Source organism: Schistocerca piceifrons, chromosome 4, assembly GCF_021461385.2.
Source record: "Schistocerca piceifrons isolate TAMUIC-IGC-003096 chromosome 4, iqSchPice1.1, whole genome shotgun sequence".
Classification (NCBI taxonomy): Eukaryota; Metazoa; Arthropoda; class Insecta; order Orthoptera; family Acrididae; genus Schistocerca; species Schistocerca piceifrons.
This window is the reverse complement of record NC_060141.1, coordinates 613181768-613198010: the sequence shown is the minus strand read 5'-3', so window position 1 is coordinate 613198010 and position 16243 is coordinate 613181768. Positions and strand designations below refer to the sequence as shown.

At 45.9% G+C, this 16243-nt stretch overlaps 1 protein-coding gene and 1 pseudogene across 2 annotated transcripts in view; one reads left to right on the top strand and one right to left on the bottom strand.

The window, feature by feature from the left end:
* LOC124796367 (protein cycle) overlaps positions 1-16243 on the top strand; it is a 946497-nt gene that overhangs the window by 589816 nt on the left and 340438 nt on the right. For both annotated transcript variants that reach the window (XM_047260526.1, XM_047260528.1), the window contains one exon: positions 9216-9288. In XM_047260526.1, the coding sequence (XP_047116482.1) occupies positions 9263-9288 (26 nt within the window). In that variant the 5' untranslated portion in view covers positions 9216-9262. The remainder of the gene's footprint in view (positions 1-9215; positions 9289-16243) is intronic.
* Positions 806-923, bottom strand: LOC124796687 (annotated as a pseudogene).

The following is a 16243-nucleotide window of genomic DNA, read 5'->3' as shown; positions in this document are numbered from 1 at the left end:
TTACTTTAAATTATATTATTTTCGTATTTTGGGAAAAGATATGAAATTGTTCTATTGAAATTGAAGTAGAACGTAACTTTACTTTCACTGTGTGAAAGAGTCTTGTGACTGCACATGGGGAGGGGGGGGGGTGGGGGGGGGGTTGCGGTGTGAGGGGAATAACAAGATTTCCGATGTGAACAAATAGCACACCAGTTGCGTTAAAAACCAATTTTTAACGCAACTAGTGTGCTATTGTTCACATAGGCATCCTTCAAAAGCAGTTGCTGAAAAAGGTGACCATAATCTAACTTCACTACGCAATTTTGAGACTGCATCTGCTAGGACGCTGGCGCTGGCAGAGGGAAAAAAAAGGTAGGAAGCCCACAGGGAAGTCGCATGAAGTGTTCCAGAGAAATCCGATAAGTGGCGAAACTGAACGACGGATCCATAGGACGCCTTTACTATGTCACTTACACGCAGTTACCATTGTCAGCAAATTGGTTATCGCCAAGCGTGCACGCGCATCGTTTTCGTTTCATTTCTTGCTCTAAGGGGGATAGGCAGGCAGCTAGCTTGTTGATGTACACAAAACCTAATCACAGATCAATACTTCAGTATAAAAAAGCACTCCGTCTTCAGGCCACGAGTGGCCTACCGGACCATCCGACCACCGTGTCATCCTCCGAGGAGGAAGCGGATAGGAGGGGCGTGGGGTCAGCACACCGCTCTCCCGGTCGTTATGATGGTTTTCTTGACCGAAGCCGCTACTATTCGGTCGAGTAGCTCCTCAGTTGGCATCACGAGGCTGAGTGCCCCCGAAAAATGGCAACAGCGCATGGCGGCCCGGATGGTCACCCATCCAAGTGCCGACCACGCCCGACAGCGCTTAACTTCGGTGATCTCACGGGAACCGGTGTATCAACTGCGGCAAGGCCGTTGCCAATACTTAAGCATACAGATCTAAAAGCCACAGTATATTTCCAATGTGCAACCGATATTTATATAGGCCGGATCGTACACATTTTTATCGCGATATATCGATAGCACACTACTGGCCATTAAATTTGCTACACCAAGAAGAAATGCAGATGATAAACGGGTATTCATTGGACAAATATATTATGCTAGATTTTCACGCAATTTGGGTGCATAGATCCTGAGAAGTCGTACACAGAACAACCACCTCTGGCCGTAATAACGGCCTTGATACGCCTGCGCATTGAGTCAAACAGAGCTTGGATGGCGTGTACAGGTTCAGCTGCCCATGCAGCTTCATCAGTTTATCAAGAGTAGTGACTGGTGTATTGTGACGAGCCAGTTGCTCGGCCACCATTGACCATACGTTTTCAATTGGTGAGAGATCTGGAGAATGTGCTGGCCAGAGCAGCAGTCGAACGTTTTCTGTATCCAGAAAGGCCCGTACAACACCTACAACATGCGGTCGTGCATTATCCTGCTGAAATGTAGGGTTTCACAGGTGTCGAATGAAGGGTAGAGCCACGGGTCGTAACACATCTGAAATGTAACGTCCAGTGTTCAAAGTGCCATCAATGGGAACAAGAGGTGACCGAGACGTGTAACCAATGGCACCCCATACCATCACGCCGGGTGGTACACCAGTACGGCGATGACGAATACACGCTTCCAATGTGCGTTCACCGCGATGTCGCCAAACACGGATGCGACCATCATGATGCTGTAAACAGAATCTGGATTCATCCGAAAAAATGACGTTTTGCCATTCGTGCACCCAGGTTCGTCGTTGAGTACACCATCTCAGGCACTCCTGTCTGTGATGCAGCGTCAAGGGTAACTGGAGCCATGGTCTCCGAGCTGATAGTCCATGCTCCTACAAACGTCGTCGAACTGTTCGTGCAGATGGTTGCTGTCTTGCAAACGTCCCCATCTGTTGACTCAGGGATCGAGACGTGCTTGCACGATCCGTTACAGCCATGCGGATAAGATGCCTGTCATCTCGACTGCTAGTGATACGAGGCCGTTGGGATCCAGCACGGCGTTCCGTATTACCCTCCTGAACCCACCGATTCTATATTCTGCCAACACTCATTGGATCTCGACCAACGCGAGTAGCAACGTCGCGATACGATAAACCGCAATTGCGATAGGCTGCATTCCGACCTTTATCATAGTCGGAAACGTGATGGTACGCATTTCTCGTCCTTACGCGAGGCATCACAACAACGTTTAACCAGGCAACGCCGGTCAACTGCTGTTTGTGTATGAGAACTCGATTTGAAACTTTCCTCGTGTCAGCACGTTGTAGGTGTCGCCACCGTAGCAATTTTAATGGCCAGTAGTGTATTTTCGACCAGATAATACTAAAAATGTCAACAATCCTTGTTCTGGGCCGTTTCAGAAATCCACTCGTCTGTGACCAGCTAATAACTCAAGTGCGTGCAAGAGATGCAGCACTGTCTGCCCCGGAGGAACAAAATAGGTGGAATATTGGGAGCACTCGTGGACATGATCGCCGGACGGCCGGGTATGCAGGTAGCTAGGTAGCTGTGTATGTATGAGGGCGCAGCGCTGTGAAGCGAAGCGTGCCGGAGCCCGCGGGGCGTCGTCAGGAGCAGGTACCTGCGGCTGACAGCGCTTGCGTCACGCCATTGTAGCGCGTTTTGCAGCCGCGCTCCGGGGTTCCGCCGATGGCCGGCCCTCGCTGCGCGTATTTATTGCGCCCGCCCGCCCTTCTGCTTGGCGCAGTCTCACCGAAATGGAGGGTCCTACAGCTATTTGTATGCTTTCTGCCTCGTTTACAGTTACTCGAATTAGATTCACGACACCGAATCTGGCACTGATTTGTTGTTGCGTCCCGTTTACCCTTGGGGAGGTTATAGCGTGGCCAAATACGTTAAACGTTGATTTTCTTTTCAGCGATGTACACTGAAGCGCCAAAGAAACTGGTATATGCAAGCATATTCAAATACACAGATACGTAAACAGGCGCTGTGGTCGGCGACGCCTATGCATGGAGTGGCAACTGACCCTTAACATAGACAAATGTAATGTATTGCGAATACATAGAAACAAATAACCTTTATTGTATGATCATATGATAGCGGAACAAACACTGGTAGCAGTTACTTCTGTAAAATATCTGGGAGTATGCGTACGGAACGATTTGAAGTGGAATGGTCGTATAAAATTAATTGTTGGTAAGGCGGGTGCCAGGTCGAGATTCATTGGGAGAGTCCTTAGAAAATGTAGTCCATCAAAAAGGAGGTGACTTACAAAACATTCGTTCGACCTATACTTGAGTATTGCTCATCAGTGTGGGATTCATACCAGGTCGGGTTGGCCGAGGAGATAGAGAAGATCCAAACAAGAGCGGCGCGTTTCGTCACAGGGTTGTTTGGTAAGCGTGATAGCGTTACGGAGATGTTTAGCAAACTCAAGTGGCAGACTCTGCAAGAGAGGCGCTCTGCATCGCGGTGTAGCTTGCTGTCCAGGTTTCGATAGGGTGCGTATCTGGAGGAGGTATCGAATATATAGCTTCCCCCTACTTATACCTCCCGAGGTGATCACGAATGTAAAATTAGAGAGATTCAAGCGCGCACGGAGGCTTTTCGGCAGTCGTTCTTCCCGCGAACCATACGCGACTGGAACAGGAAAGAATGGTAATGACAGTGGCCTGTAAAGTGCCCTTCGCCACACACCGTTGGGTGCTTGCGGAGTATAAATGTAGACGTAGATGTATATAAGACAACAAGTGTCTGGAGCAGTTCTTACATCGGTTACCGCTGCTACAATGGAAGGTTATCAAGATTTAAGTGATTCTGAACGTGGTATTATAGTCGGCGCACGAGCGATGGAACACAGCATCTCCGAGGTAGTGACGAAGTGGGGATTTTCCCGTACGACCATTTCATAAGTGTACCGTGAATATCAGTAATCCAGTAAAACATCAAATCTCCGACATCTCTGCGGACGGAAAAAGATCCTGCAAGAACTGGACCAACAACGACTGAAGAGAATCATTCAACGTGACAGAAGTGCAGACCTTCCGGAAATTGCTGCAGAGTTCAAAGATGGGCCATCAGCAAGCGTCACCGTGCGAACCATTCAACGAAACATGATCGATATGGGTTTTCGCAGCAGAAGGCCCACTCTTGTACCCTTGATGACTGCACGAGGCAAAGCTTTACGCCTCGTCTGGGGCTATCAACATCGACATTGAACTGTTGATGACTGGGAACATGTTGCCTGGTCGGACGAGTCTCGATTCAAATTGTATCGAGCGGATGGACGTGTACAGGTATGGAGAAAACCTCATGAATCCATACACCCTGCATGTGAGCAGGGATTGTCCAAGCTGGTGGAGGCTCTGTAATGGTGTGGGGCGTGTGCAGTTGGAGTGATATGGGACCTCTGATACGTCTAGATACGATTCTGACAGGTGACACGTACGTAAGCATCCTGTCTCATCACCTGCATCCATTCATGTCCATTGTGCATTCCGCTGGCCACCAAACTCCCCAGACATGAACATTATTGAGCCTATATGCGATCTCTTGCAACATGCTGTTCAGGAGAGATCTCCACCCCCATCGTATTCTTACGGATTTATGGACAGTCCTACAGGATTCATGGTGTCAATTCCCTCCAGACATTAGTCGAGTCCATGCCACGTCGTGTTGTGGCACTTCTGCGTGCTCACGGGGGCCACACGCAATATTAGGTACTTGCACCAGTTTCTTTGGCGTTTCAGTGTAGAATACGATTAATATCGAATATGAATTATTTAGGAATTGTTAATTTTTATTTATTAAAAACGCCCGCACCAAAAACAGTACTCAGAGTATATTTTCTCCCTCTTTCAAAGAAACTCCTACAATGTTCGCAGGAATTCAGCGTTATTAGTGTGATGTCGTCAGTCATACGACCACACCGCCGCCTGAGAGATCGATTCGAAGGATGCGATTCTCTCGATAAACGGAACAAAAGAACGGCTGTGTTAGCCAAAGAGTACACAGCCAGTCGCAGTACTTATGCTCACCGCAAGGCACCGCTAGACTACTTCATGTGTAGCAGGAGTGAAGTGCAGTTGTGCCAGTCTACAGTTCGTAGCCGCGCTCAGTGGTCAGCCAGCGCCGATGTTAGTTCAAATGGCTTTAAGCACTATGGGACTTAACATCTGAGGTCATCAGTCCCCTAGAACTTAGAATTACTTAAACCTAACTAACCTAGGGACATCACACACATCCATGCCCGAGGCAGGATTCGAACCTGCGACCGTAGCGGTCGCGCGGTTCCAGACTGTAACGCCTAGAACCGCTCGGCCACCACGGCTGGCGCCGATGTTAGTCAGTCATCGTCTGCAGCTCAGTCATTACTACCATCAAGTCCTTGTAGCACAGTTGTAAAGTTCCGTAATAATACTACAGTAAAGTCAACAGCACTAAGTTGGCAGTTATAGACAATTCTACGTTCTGTCATGTCGACAGCCAAGCTAGTCTTCAAATTCACCGGATTCGACATTCAAGATTACGGGAGATTAATTCGTCACTGCAAGATTTATGACTTGTAAATTATGTAATTCTACAGACAATTAGTCTAGTCGCGTCTTCTATAATTGTCAACCAACATAGCATGGTCTACAACAAAGTTAAGTAATAAATACTTTCTTATTTTGTACTCCTGCTAATTAATTGTATTTTCCTGTTGTAGCTACCAAGCAGTCTTGGCATAGTAGAAACCAAGTTTCCACCTCCTTGACTACCTCATATTTGCTACCTCATGTTGATGGACTCGGTTATGGTGGAATATCGAGAGCCATCAGTAAGTACCACAGGGTGCGGCGCTTAAATCCGGACAAATGAAACTTTTTTTAAAAAGCAAATTTTATTAAAACAAAACACAAATGAAAATGAATATCGTTGTACATATAAGTAGTGGTATCTTTCAAGTGTAACATTATTCGATATAACCACCTTCAGCCGCAGTGACCTCGTCCAATCTTGCACCGAAGAGATCGCACGCGCTCTTTAAAACAGCGCTGTCCATATTCGCGAATGTTGCTTCGATAGAGGTGCGTAGAGGTGCTACATTAGGATACCTCGTCTTGTTAATAAGTCTTTCGACTACGCTCCAAACATAGTATTCGAGAGGATTCAAATCCGGTCTATTCGGAGAGCCATAATTCCTTTGACCAGAACGTGCCAACATTATCCGAGAGCCAGTTTTGGACTAAACGGCTCATATGAGGTCCTCTTTATTAACGCAGTTCGTGACACGCTGTTCCTCGAATGAGATTTCCTCTCCGGGTTAGCGGAACCTTCCTCAGACTTCTCCGAAACATTATACTTGTCGACAATATCGTAAACAGTTGATCTCGGGTAGCCGAATGATCGAACTATTTCAGTGGGCGATTTCCCAGCGCGACGACTTTCGATAATCGCGGCTCTTCGGTTGTACTCTGCACTTGTACGGAACATTTCGACAATTTTGAGGTTCTGACTGTTAACTAGTTGCCTATGGCTTTCAAGAATGCCAATCGCAACCTCCGACGGAACTACGATATAACGGGAAATTCAAACTGAAATTTGTTCGGATTTATGGGTCGCACCCTGTATATTGCAGTGTTCGTGTTGTTCTAAAGCACTTTGCAATGTTCTTGAGAACGGGGAACGTGCTCGGGTGGCCAAGACGGTCAAAGCGACCGCTCGCGTCAAGCAGAAGATCCCAGTTCGAGTCTTGGCCAGTGCACAAATTTTCATTGGCACTAATGCATAGTGCAGCAAAAGTTTAGCAATACTCGCAAATGTCAATATGATTCTCGAAAGTTCATAAGTGACATGAATATAATTGTGGTGCTTCTTTTGCGACCATCGACTGTTGCGCCATGAGGAACCTCCTATGACTGGATCTAGAGGTGGAGGTAGGTTGCATGTGAACCGGGTAATTACATAAGTAGAGCTTGTCATTGTAGTCCGGTTTAAATAAAAGAAGAAGAAAATGATATTTTACCTCAATCAAGGCCTTTTCCAAATCGATTGTTATGTCGCCTTTCATGAATTTAACACTTTAGGTACTTGACAGTATAAATTTGTTTCTAGTTGCGCCTTACGTCTGCGTTTGAGGATTGGTATGATAACAAGCGCCACTTGCAACAGTTAGATCCCCTGAACTTGTATATCGCGGAGCTAGGGTTCAGCCACAGCCTACGATTTACGTCCAGAATGAATCTCTCACTGTGCAGTGAACTATGCTATGTTTTGAAACAGTTTCATATGAGACAGGAGGTTTGGAATCAGTACACACTCAACTTTAGGTTCACAGATTCATTTTGGTGGAAAGCAAAGAGCTTGGAATAGAAGATACGTGTTTCACAGTTTCGAAGTAATGCATTTCAGAGCCCATGTTAACTAGACACTTTTCTCTTGTTTTGCGTAAGGAACCTGTTGTAACGCCCCAAGGACAGAAAACTCCAATTAACAAACTTTGTGGGAACTTAGCGTAAGGAAGTGAGTCATCTTGACAGTGACGGCAACTATTGACGATAAAATCTACACTGGTAATATTTTGATTAACACCTGTATTATTCAAATACTAAGAATAGCATACAAAAAGGGGAGATAAAAGGAAAGGATCATCATAGATTCTTTATCAAATACCTATAGAATAAATTCAAAATCATATGAACGAAAGTTAAATCCAAGAAAGTAATTCAGTCAAAGATAACATTTGCCATGGAAGAGAGTTGTAGCCGCATCGAAAAGGGAATTCAATGCGACTACAGTGCAACTCGGATATGGAAATTTTAGTTAGTCAGTTGCTCTTGAGTCGTTCTGGTGTACTTTTGCGATAGTTGTCTGGACGCAAACGCTATTAGATTGTTTCAGTTTTGGAAGTTTAATAATTCGTGAGGTATTGCTCAGTCATTCGACTGATGAAAGTTAATCTTTACCGTTGTCAGCGCGACGGTGTAGTAAGACGAGTGTTAGACTTTAATTGAATGATAGTGATGAACAGTTACAAACCTTGAGAGCAATGGATCAACGACAGAAAAACAATTCGTAGTCTTGAGTAGGACACAATAAAACGAAGACACGAAGAAAGACAAGTACGCCGATTAGTCAAAAGTTGTCGTCAGCGTCACGATTAAAGAACTGAACGGAAGTTAATCTTGAATGACATATCGGCGTGCATGTGTTGTAGGGACAAACAATTAATTACAGAAAGAGCAATAAAATCAGTCAAAAGGGAAATCTTACGTGCCGCCTAACTCTTTAAACTTTTTAAGTGACTAAGTGAATACATGAATAATGAACAGTGAAGAGTGATTAGTTTAAACCAGTATTACGGCGTATTAAAAAAAGAAAAAAACATTTACTCCAACATACGTTATCTCTGGAGTTACGTCGGACCGTTGTTAATAACTGGACGTAGCAACGGTATAGCAACGGATTCGTAGGCAGAAAAATTTCATCCTCGCTATGTATGATGTGAAAAACGACCGTAATGATGAAATCAAGAATCAAGATTTTATTTCATCACAGAACTAACTGGGCATAAAAAAAAAAAAAAAAAAAACGATTGCAGTTTACCAGTTCGCACGAACTGAGAAGACTGTTGCGGACAGATAACAGAATATTTCTAAACCACGCGAGGAGTTGTGTTCTTACGAGAGGTACAGGTGCTGTTCCACGTCACACCGACGGGGACGAACATCGTTACGAGTCGCATCTCCTCCCGGCGAGTGAAGAAGGAGGGAAGGCACGTCACACTGTCCTCAAAGTCTGCAAAGGAAATTTAGTTGCGTCTTGTATCCACTGACGTTGTGGTTTCCGTGGTGGTGATATTGAACCATGGCATGTGCCTTGTCGTATGACATCACTTTCTTTTACTATATATACATAATTTCTCTTCTGATTTTTAAAATTTGTCTTGTTAGTCTGATGATGGTTGAAACAGGTCAGTTCGCTTGAAATTAGTGTATTTGCGCCGGGCAAAAAATTATCTATATTTCTGCTTTACTTATTTCGTCACATGTACATGCTAAGAAAATCAAAGACTGTTTTTGTTTAATAAAGCGCTAAAGACACTTTCGTATACCATTCTTATCCTTTACTTTTTAGTGAAAGTACGGATTCCCGCATTGCTTAACCAGTGTCCTCATATGGTTTGTGTTGCATGACGTGAATCACGATTTGCGTTTTTTGTCTGTGATTAGGATATGCGGAATGACAGTGCTGGTGTGTTTTGTGTTGCAGGCGGGGAGGCGGCCAGATGACGTCACGGTCGTGCGTGCCGACGCGTCATGCGCTCCAAGCCTTCTTCCTTCAGGTGAGCAGCTCTCTCATTAACGATATCACACAGTGAAAGCTTTCACGACACCTTTTTCATGTCTTAGCTGATAGTAAATATTGCGAGCTGTATGGTCGTGGTCCATGAAACTTACCGTTTCTAACGCTACTACGTACACGGCTGCGCTGGCCATCTACGTAGGTGTCCGTTGTTCCTCTGTCATGCCGACTGGCGGTTCGGACGTCTAAGAGAGACATAAATACTCAGAAAATGGGGCGTGGCACAAGTGTACACACGATTGGTAGAGATAATCCTCGACAGAGGTAAAAGTTAACTCTCAAGCTGTCATTCGTCAAAGATAAAACTTATTTATGGATTCTGCAGAGCTTCTCTCCATTATGGCTTCTTCTTTTCCAGTAAATTATCCCAATGTTTGTATATTTCGACGGCTTCTCTGTATAGTCGTGGATAGTAATTCGTCATTGTAGACAAAATTTTGGATTGGAAAACTTGACTCATTCCCTAATTGAAGAGCATGCTCTGCCGCAGCTGATTTTTCTACTTTCGCTAGTAAGCAAAGACTTTTACGTTCCTTCAGCGGTGTATTGACACTTCTGTTGGTAGTTCCAATGTAAACATTACCGTATGGAAAATTAGTTTTATATACCCCACATTAAGGGGAGGTTTACTATGTTTGGCCCGAAAAAAGCATGTTCTTTGAGAATTTTTTTCTCGGGATGTGTTACAGATATCAATGTCAAATTTGGTCAAAATATTTATTGATATTTTCTCTACAAACTGAAATTTTTTAGACCGGAAATGTCGAAGAGCAAAGGCGGAAGTGCCGTCAGGACGAAACAAAATTTCGATGTAGACCTCCACGCGCAATATGTCACAGGTCAAACGGCTCGTCTGAAATCAAAATTGAGTTGACGTTAGCCAAGTATCTAAGATTCTTTAGGACTTGTACGTCGCTTAAGTTATTCGGACCATATGAAACAAAATGGTTTCCATTTGAAGAAAAATAGGGTTTTTTCATCGATTTTTCGACTTCGTCGGCCAAGTAAAAATACTTATAGTTGATGAATCGGAACAAAAGTGGTACAACTCCTAGACAATTTAGTTAGCTTCGTCGGAAACAAAGAATCATGCCAATCGGTTCAGAAAATTTGAAGTTACCTACCACACCGCTCGATAAAAAGAAAGTAATTTAGAGAAAAACGCGTTTGAAGTTTTGACTACATATAAATGCAATATTATGCAACGTACGTTCAATCTGCTATTCCGTATCCATAAACTAGTCCTTCCTTCCGAGGCGTTTTGCTAGATCTGGGGCATCCTGCGCAGCTCCAGAGCCGGTCGTACGGCCGGTGACTAGCGGTTTTCTGCCGCTTGAATCCGGTGGTCATCCGAATGCTTGGTGAACTGTGTCGAATAGAGTCCCAGGGTGACGTCCATCGTTGTCATGGTCTTCAGAATTGCTGAATACCCTTCGTTGAAGCTGCTCACTGCCAGGAACGTCGCTATCTCTACAGTCTTCGCACCAGAATGCAAATGCTTGGGGGCTAACTTCCAAACACACGCGTTCAAACTTTCATTTGAATTTTGTGTGTTTCCTTCCAAGCACCGGTACAATAACTCGTCCTCCGAAAAAAAATAACTGGTGCGTGAAAAAGGCCGGTTTCAGGTAGGTGCATTTTTTTTGTTCAACCGCGAATAAGAAACATTTCCGTTCCGTATTCGGAAAAACCGTTTCATGGAGGATTCCGAACACTTTTATGGATCCAAAAATGCAATTTTAAAAAATCGATATTTTGAACGAAAAGGTAGTAAACCTCCCCTTAACAGTTTAGTGAAAGCATCATCATAGACAAGACTTGAGAGATGCTGTAGTGAATGCCGCAGAGGCAAAAAACGCCTGGTCGAAGTCCTCGGATAATATAGGAGATACTGAATTGACGAAAGGTGAAAACCACAAGTGGTGGAGGAGAAAGGGAACACACAGAGCTGAAAAGGTATAGACATGAAGTGCAAAAGGGCACAGCAGGAATGACTATAGAATAGACGCCGCCTACGGGAAAATTAAAGAGACCTATGGAGAAAATACACTCCTGGAAATGGAAAAAAGAACACATTGACACCGGTGTGTCAGACACACCATACTTGCTCCGGACACTGCGAGAGGGCTGTACAAGCAATGATCACACGCACGGCACAGCGGACACACCAGGAACCGCGGTGTTGGCCGTCGAATGGCGCTAGCTGCGCAGCATTTGTGCACCGCCGCCGTCAGTGTCAGCCAGTTTGCCGTGGCATACGGAGCTCCACCGCAGTCTTTAACACTGGTAGCATGCCGCGACAGCGTGGACATGAACTGTATGTGCAGTTGACGGACTTTGAGCGAGGGCGTACAGTGGGCATGCGGGAGGCCGGGTGGACGTACCGCCGAATTGCTCAACACGTGGGGCGTGAGGTCTCCACAGTACATCGATGTTGTCGCCAGTGGTCAGCGGAAGGTGCACGTGCCCGTCGACCTGGGACCGGACCGCAGCGACGCACGGATGCACGCCAAGACCGTAGGATCCTACGCAGTGCCGTAGGGGACCGCACCGCCACTTCCCAGCAAATTAGGGACACTGTTGCTCCTGGGGTATCGGCGAGGACCATTCGCAACCGTCTCCATGAAACTGGGCTACGGTCCCGCACACCGTTAGGCCGTCTTCCGCTCACGCCCCAACATCGTGCAGCCCGCCTCCAGTGGTGTCGCGACAGGCGTGAATGGAGGGACGAATGGAGACGTGTTGTCTTCAGCGATGAGAGTCGCTTCTGCCTTGGTGCCAATGATGGTCGTATGCGTGTTTGGCGCCTTGCAGGTGAGCGCCACAATCGGGACTGCATATGACCGAGGCACACAGGGCCAACACCCGGCATCACAGTGTGGGGAGCGATCTCCTACACTGGCCGTACACCACTGGTGATCGTCGAGGGGACACTGAATAGTGCACGGTACATCCAAACCGTCATCGAACCCATCGTTCTACCATTCCTAGACCGGCAAGGGAACTTGCTGTTCCAACAGGACAATGCACGTTCGCATGTATCCCGTGCCACCCAACGTGCTCTAGAAGGTGTAAGTCAACTACCCTGGCCAGCAAGATCTCCGGATCTGTCCCCCATTGAGCATGTTTGGGACTGGATGAAGCGTCGTCTCACGCGGTCTGCACGTCCAGCACGAACGCTGGTCCAACTGAGGCGCCAGGTGGAAATGGCATGGCAAGCCGTTCCACAGGACTACATCCAGCATCTCTACGATCGTCTCCATGGGAGAATAGCAGCCTGCATTGCTGCGAAAGGTGGATATACACTGTACTAGTGCCGACATTGTGCATGCTCTGTTGCCTGTGTCTATGTGCCTGTGGTTCTGTCAGTGTGATCATGTGATGTATCTGACCCCAGGAATGTGTCAATAAAGTTTCCCCTTCCTGGGACAATGAATTCACGGTGTTCTTATTTCAATTTCCAGGAGTGTAGAAGCAGCTATGTGAATATCGAGAGTTCAGGTGACAAGCCAGTACTAAACAACCAAGGGAAGGTTGAAAGGTGGAAGGAATATATAGATAGGCTTTGTAAGGGAAGAAAACTTGAAGAAAGTACTATAAAAAGAATAGAAGAAGCAGATAAATAGGTGATGAGAGATACAGGGGAAACGTCGAGCGAAATACATGCTTGAGAATAAATGCAGATGCTACGCAATCCCACAAGTTGCGCCATTTTATTTGGGCACGAACGGCACCTGTGGAATGTCCTCAATACGTTGCAAGTATCAGTCGTTGCCAGAACAGTGTTCTGTGTAGTCGTGAGGGCATTATCTCGGAGGTAAGTGAACTGGGGCATGAGCAAACTGTTGGTGTTCATATGGCGAGTGCTTTCGTAACCATGGGTGCCGTAATGTTTGGTGTTTCAAGAGACACCACATCGAAGATTTAAACCGTATACAGGACAACTCGGAAAAAAAACACCCGCTAAGTCCCAACGCGGAAGAAAGCGTGTGTTGAATGATCATGACAGACCGTCCTTGAAGAGGACGACGTTGTAAAAGTTAATGCAGAAGTGAATGTCACATTAGAGAACCCTGTCAGCATCAAAACAACACAAAGTGAGCTCCATAAGTGGGAAATTGGAGGGCGAGGTGGAATTCCAAAGCTATTCATGAGTTATGCAAATGCCCGTAACATTACAGCGTGTTGCCAAAGCCATAAAACATGGACCATGGACCATGTGATACCTCGCGGTCTTAAAGGACGAGGTTCTCTAGTTAACAGTAAACCGTTTGGTCTTGTTTCACAGTTTCCAACATCTAGACGAGTTTACGTCCCAAGAGCGAAACATGATGGGGGTTCGGCGATGAAATGGGCAGCCTTACCGTTGTATGCCGTGGGCCCCACAGTCACTCCAAGATGGCACTACTGCCGAGGATTATGTGATTATTTTGGCAGATCAGGTTCATCCCATGATACAATATTTTTGTTCCTCAGTAGTGAAGCTGTGTTCTAAGACGAAGGGACCCCTACTGACACAACTCGCTTCGTTCAGGACTAGTTCCGTGAGCACGAGGACTAATTGTCGTATCTCTCATATCCATCACAGTCACCAGATCTGAATTTATTCAGTCTTCGTGGTATATTTTGGAGATAAGGGTGCGAGATCTCCATCTACCTCCATGATGTCCATCTGCCTTCATCACCGTTACCTGAAGTTGCCACTATTCTGCAGGAAGTAAGGTATGAGATTCTCTTGAAATTCACAGAGGAACTGTATTTAGCCATGCCGAGACGGCTGGAAGCTGTTTTGAATGACATCGGATTTCCTACATCGTATGAGGCGTGGTAATATGTTGTGTTTTTGGTGTTTGCATATTTTTGTTCACCTCCAGTCTGATACTTCGGCGTTGCCCCAGACCCTTGCAAGAGCTAATCGTGACAAAAATTATACTGTGACTAGGTACAAGCGGAGATAGTTTGCAGCAGTTATGGAGAAATCAAGTGGCTCGCGGAGGGTAGATTAAAGTGGAGAGCTGCAACAAAAGTTTTCGGACTGAGGACCACAACATGAACAACGGAAGAATAGGATACACATTACGTAAGTTTTCTGTTCGAAATGGTTCAAATGGCTCTAAGCACTATGGGACTTAACATCTGAGGTCATCACTCCCCTAGAACTTAGAACTACTTAAACCTAACTAACCTAAGGACATCACACACATCCATGCCGGAGGCAGGATTCGAACCTGTGACCGTAGCAGCAGCGCGGTTGCAAACTGAAGCGCCTAGAGCCGCTCGGCCTCAGCGGCCAGCTCTGCTCGAAACTTAATATAAGTCATAAAGCGCCATGATACTCGTGTTCCTTACCCTAAGTCTTGTTTCCTGGATTGTGATGAAAATATACCGCCTTATCCTGAGGATTGTTTCGTGCAGTGCGGCGGAAATACACCGCGCACAGGCACAAAAGCTTTGATCGCGACATTGCGACCTACGCCTTGATCGTCGCTACCCACTTCGCACGCTCTGCTAGCTCCTCTCGTGCTGCGCGGGCAAACATCGCGCACGTCACACTTTCTGCCGCTTCCTAAAATATCTGACGGAACTGATCTTCTGATGGTACCTCCACTCCGGCTCTTACGGCCTGGTAGCGTGTTTGCCACCTGGCAAATTACGTGGCAGCCGAACACCATTTCGTGGGCTTCTCATCGCGCATGCCCCTCAGCAACTCGCATTAGAGATGGAGTACCTGTCATCTCACCGTAATCGCAACACGAGGTCTCATCTAGTATTGTTGTTTTTAAGAAAAAGCTGAAGCAGTTCCTTTGATATACAGGATGTCCCACTCAAACCTCCCTGATTTCAAAGACCCAGAAAAAAATACCACAGTAGATACAATGAAAAATGCACCACATTATAATCTCAAAGAATTTATTTATTTATCATCAGTACACCTTTACATGTGAACCATTTGTAGCACGAAGAATATCGAGTCTATATTCAATCTCTAGCCAAGTACTTTGTAACATTTCCTCTGTTGTTGTACCAATCGCATTAGTTATACGACGTCGCAACGTAGGAATATCGTCCACTTTGGTCGCATACACGGGGTCCTTCACGAATCCCCACATGAAGAAATCAAGCGGCGTGATGTCGGGTGAATGTGGTGGCCAGGCAATGGGTCCTCCGTGTCTGATCCAACGATTTGGAAATTTCCTATCCAGGAACTTGCGAACAGCCGTTGGCAACTCGGCGGAGCTCCGTCTTGAAAAATGATGTTGGGTTGCAAGTCTTGTATCTGAGGGTACACAAACTGCTCCAACATGTCCAGATACACTGACCCATTCACTGTTTGTTGTGCAAAGAAGAACGGTCCAACAATCCTGTCGTGCATTAGCCCGCACCAAACGTTTAGTTTAGGGCTATCAGGAACATGCTCAATGACAACGTGCAGATTTTGCGAACCCCAAGTCCGAACATTGTGCCTATTAACCCTTCCTGATAGATGATAGGTTGCCTCATCTGAGAATAAACATCTTTCCAGGAAGCTGGCATTCGTATCAATACGTTGCAGCATATCCGCAGCAAATTGATGTCGGCGTGGTTTGTCGTTCGGCGTCAGATGTTGCAGAATTTGCACTTTGTAAGCACACATACGAAGACGCTGGTGAACTACACGATGCAGTGTTGATCGAGGTACATCTAGTTGTCTAGATGCTTCACATATTGACTTACGAGGGCTTTTGAGAAACGTTTGTCTCATGTCCTCCACTGTCTCTTCTGAAACTCCGTAACGTGCACCGCCAGAATGTTTCAGAACACTTCCTGTTGCCAGAAACTTCCTGTACCATTCCTTAATTGTTTTCACATCAGGTGGATGACATTCATACACAAGAAGATTATATCTTTACACAGTAATCGGCGATTTGGTTTCTGAAAACCGCACTACTGCTTGC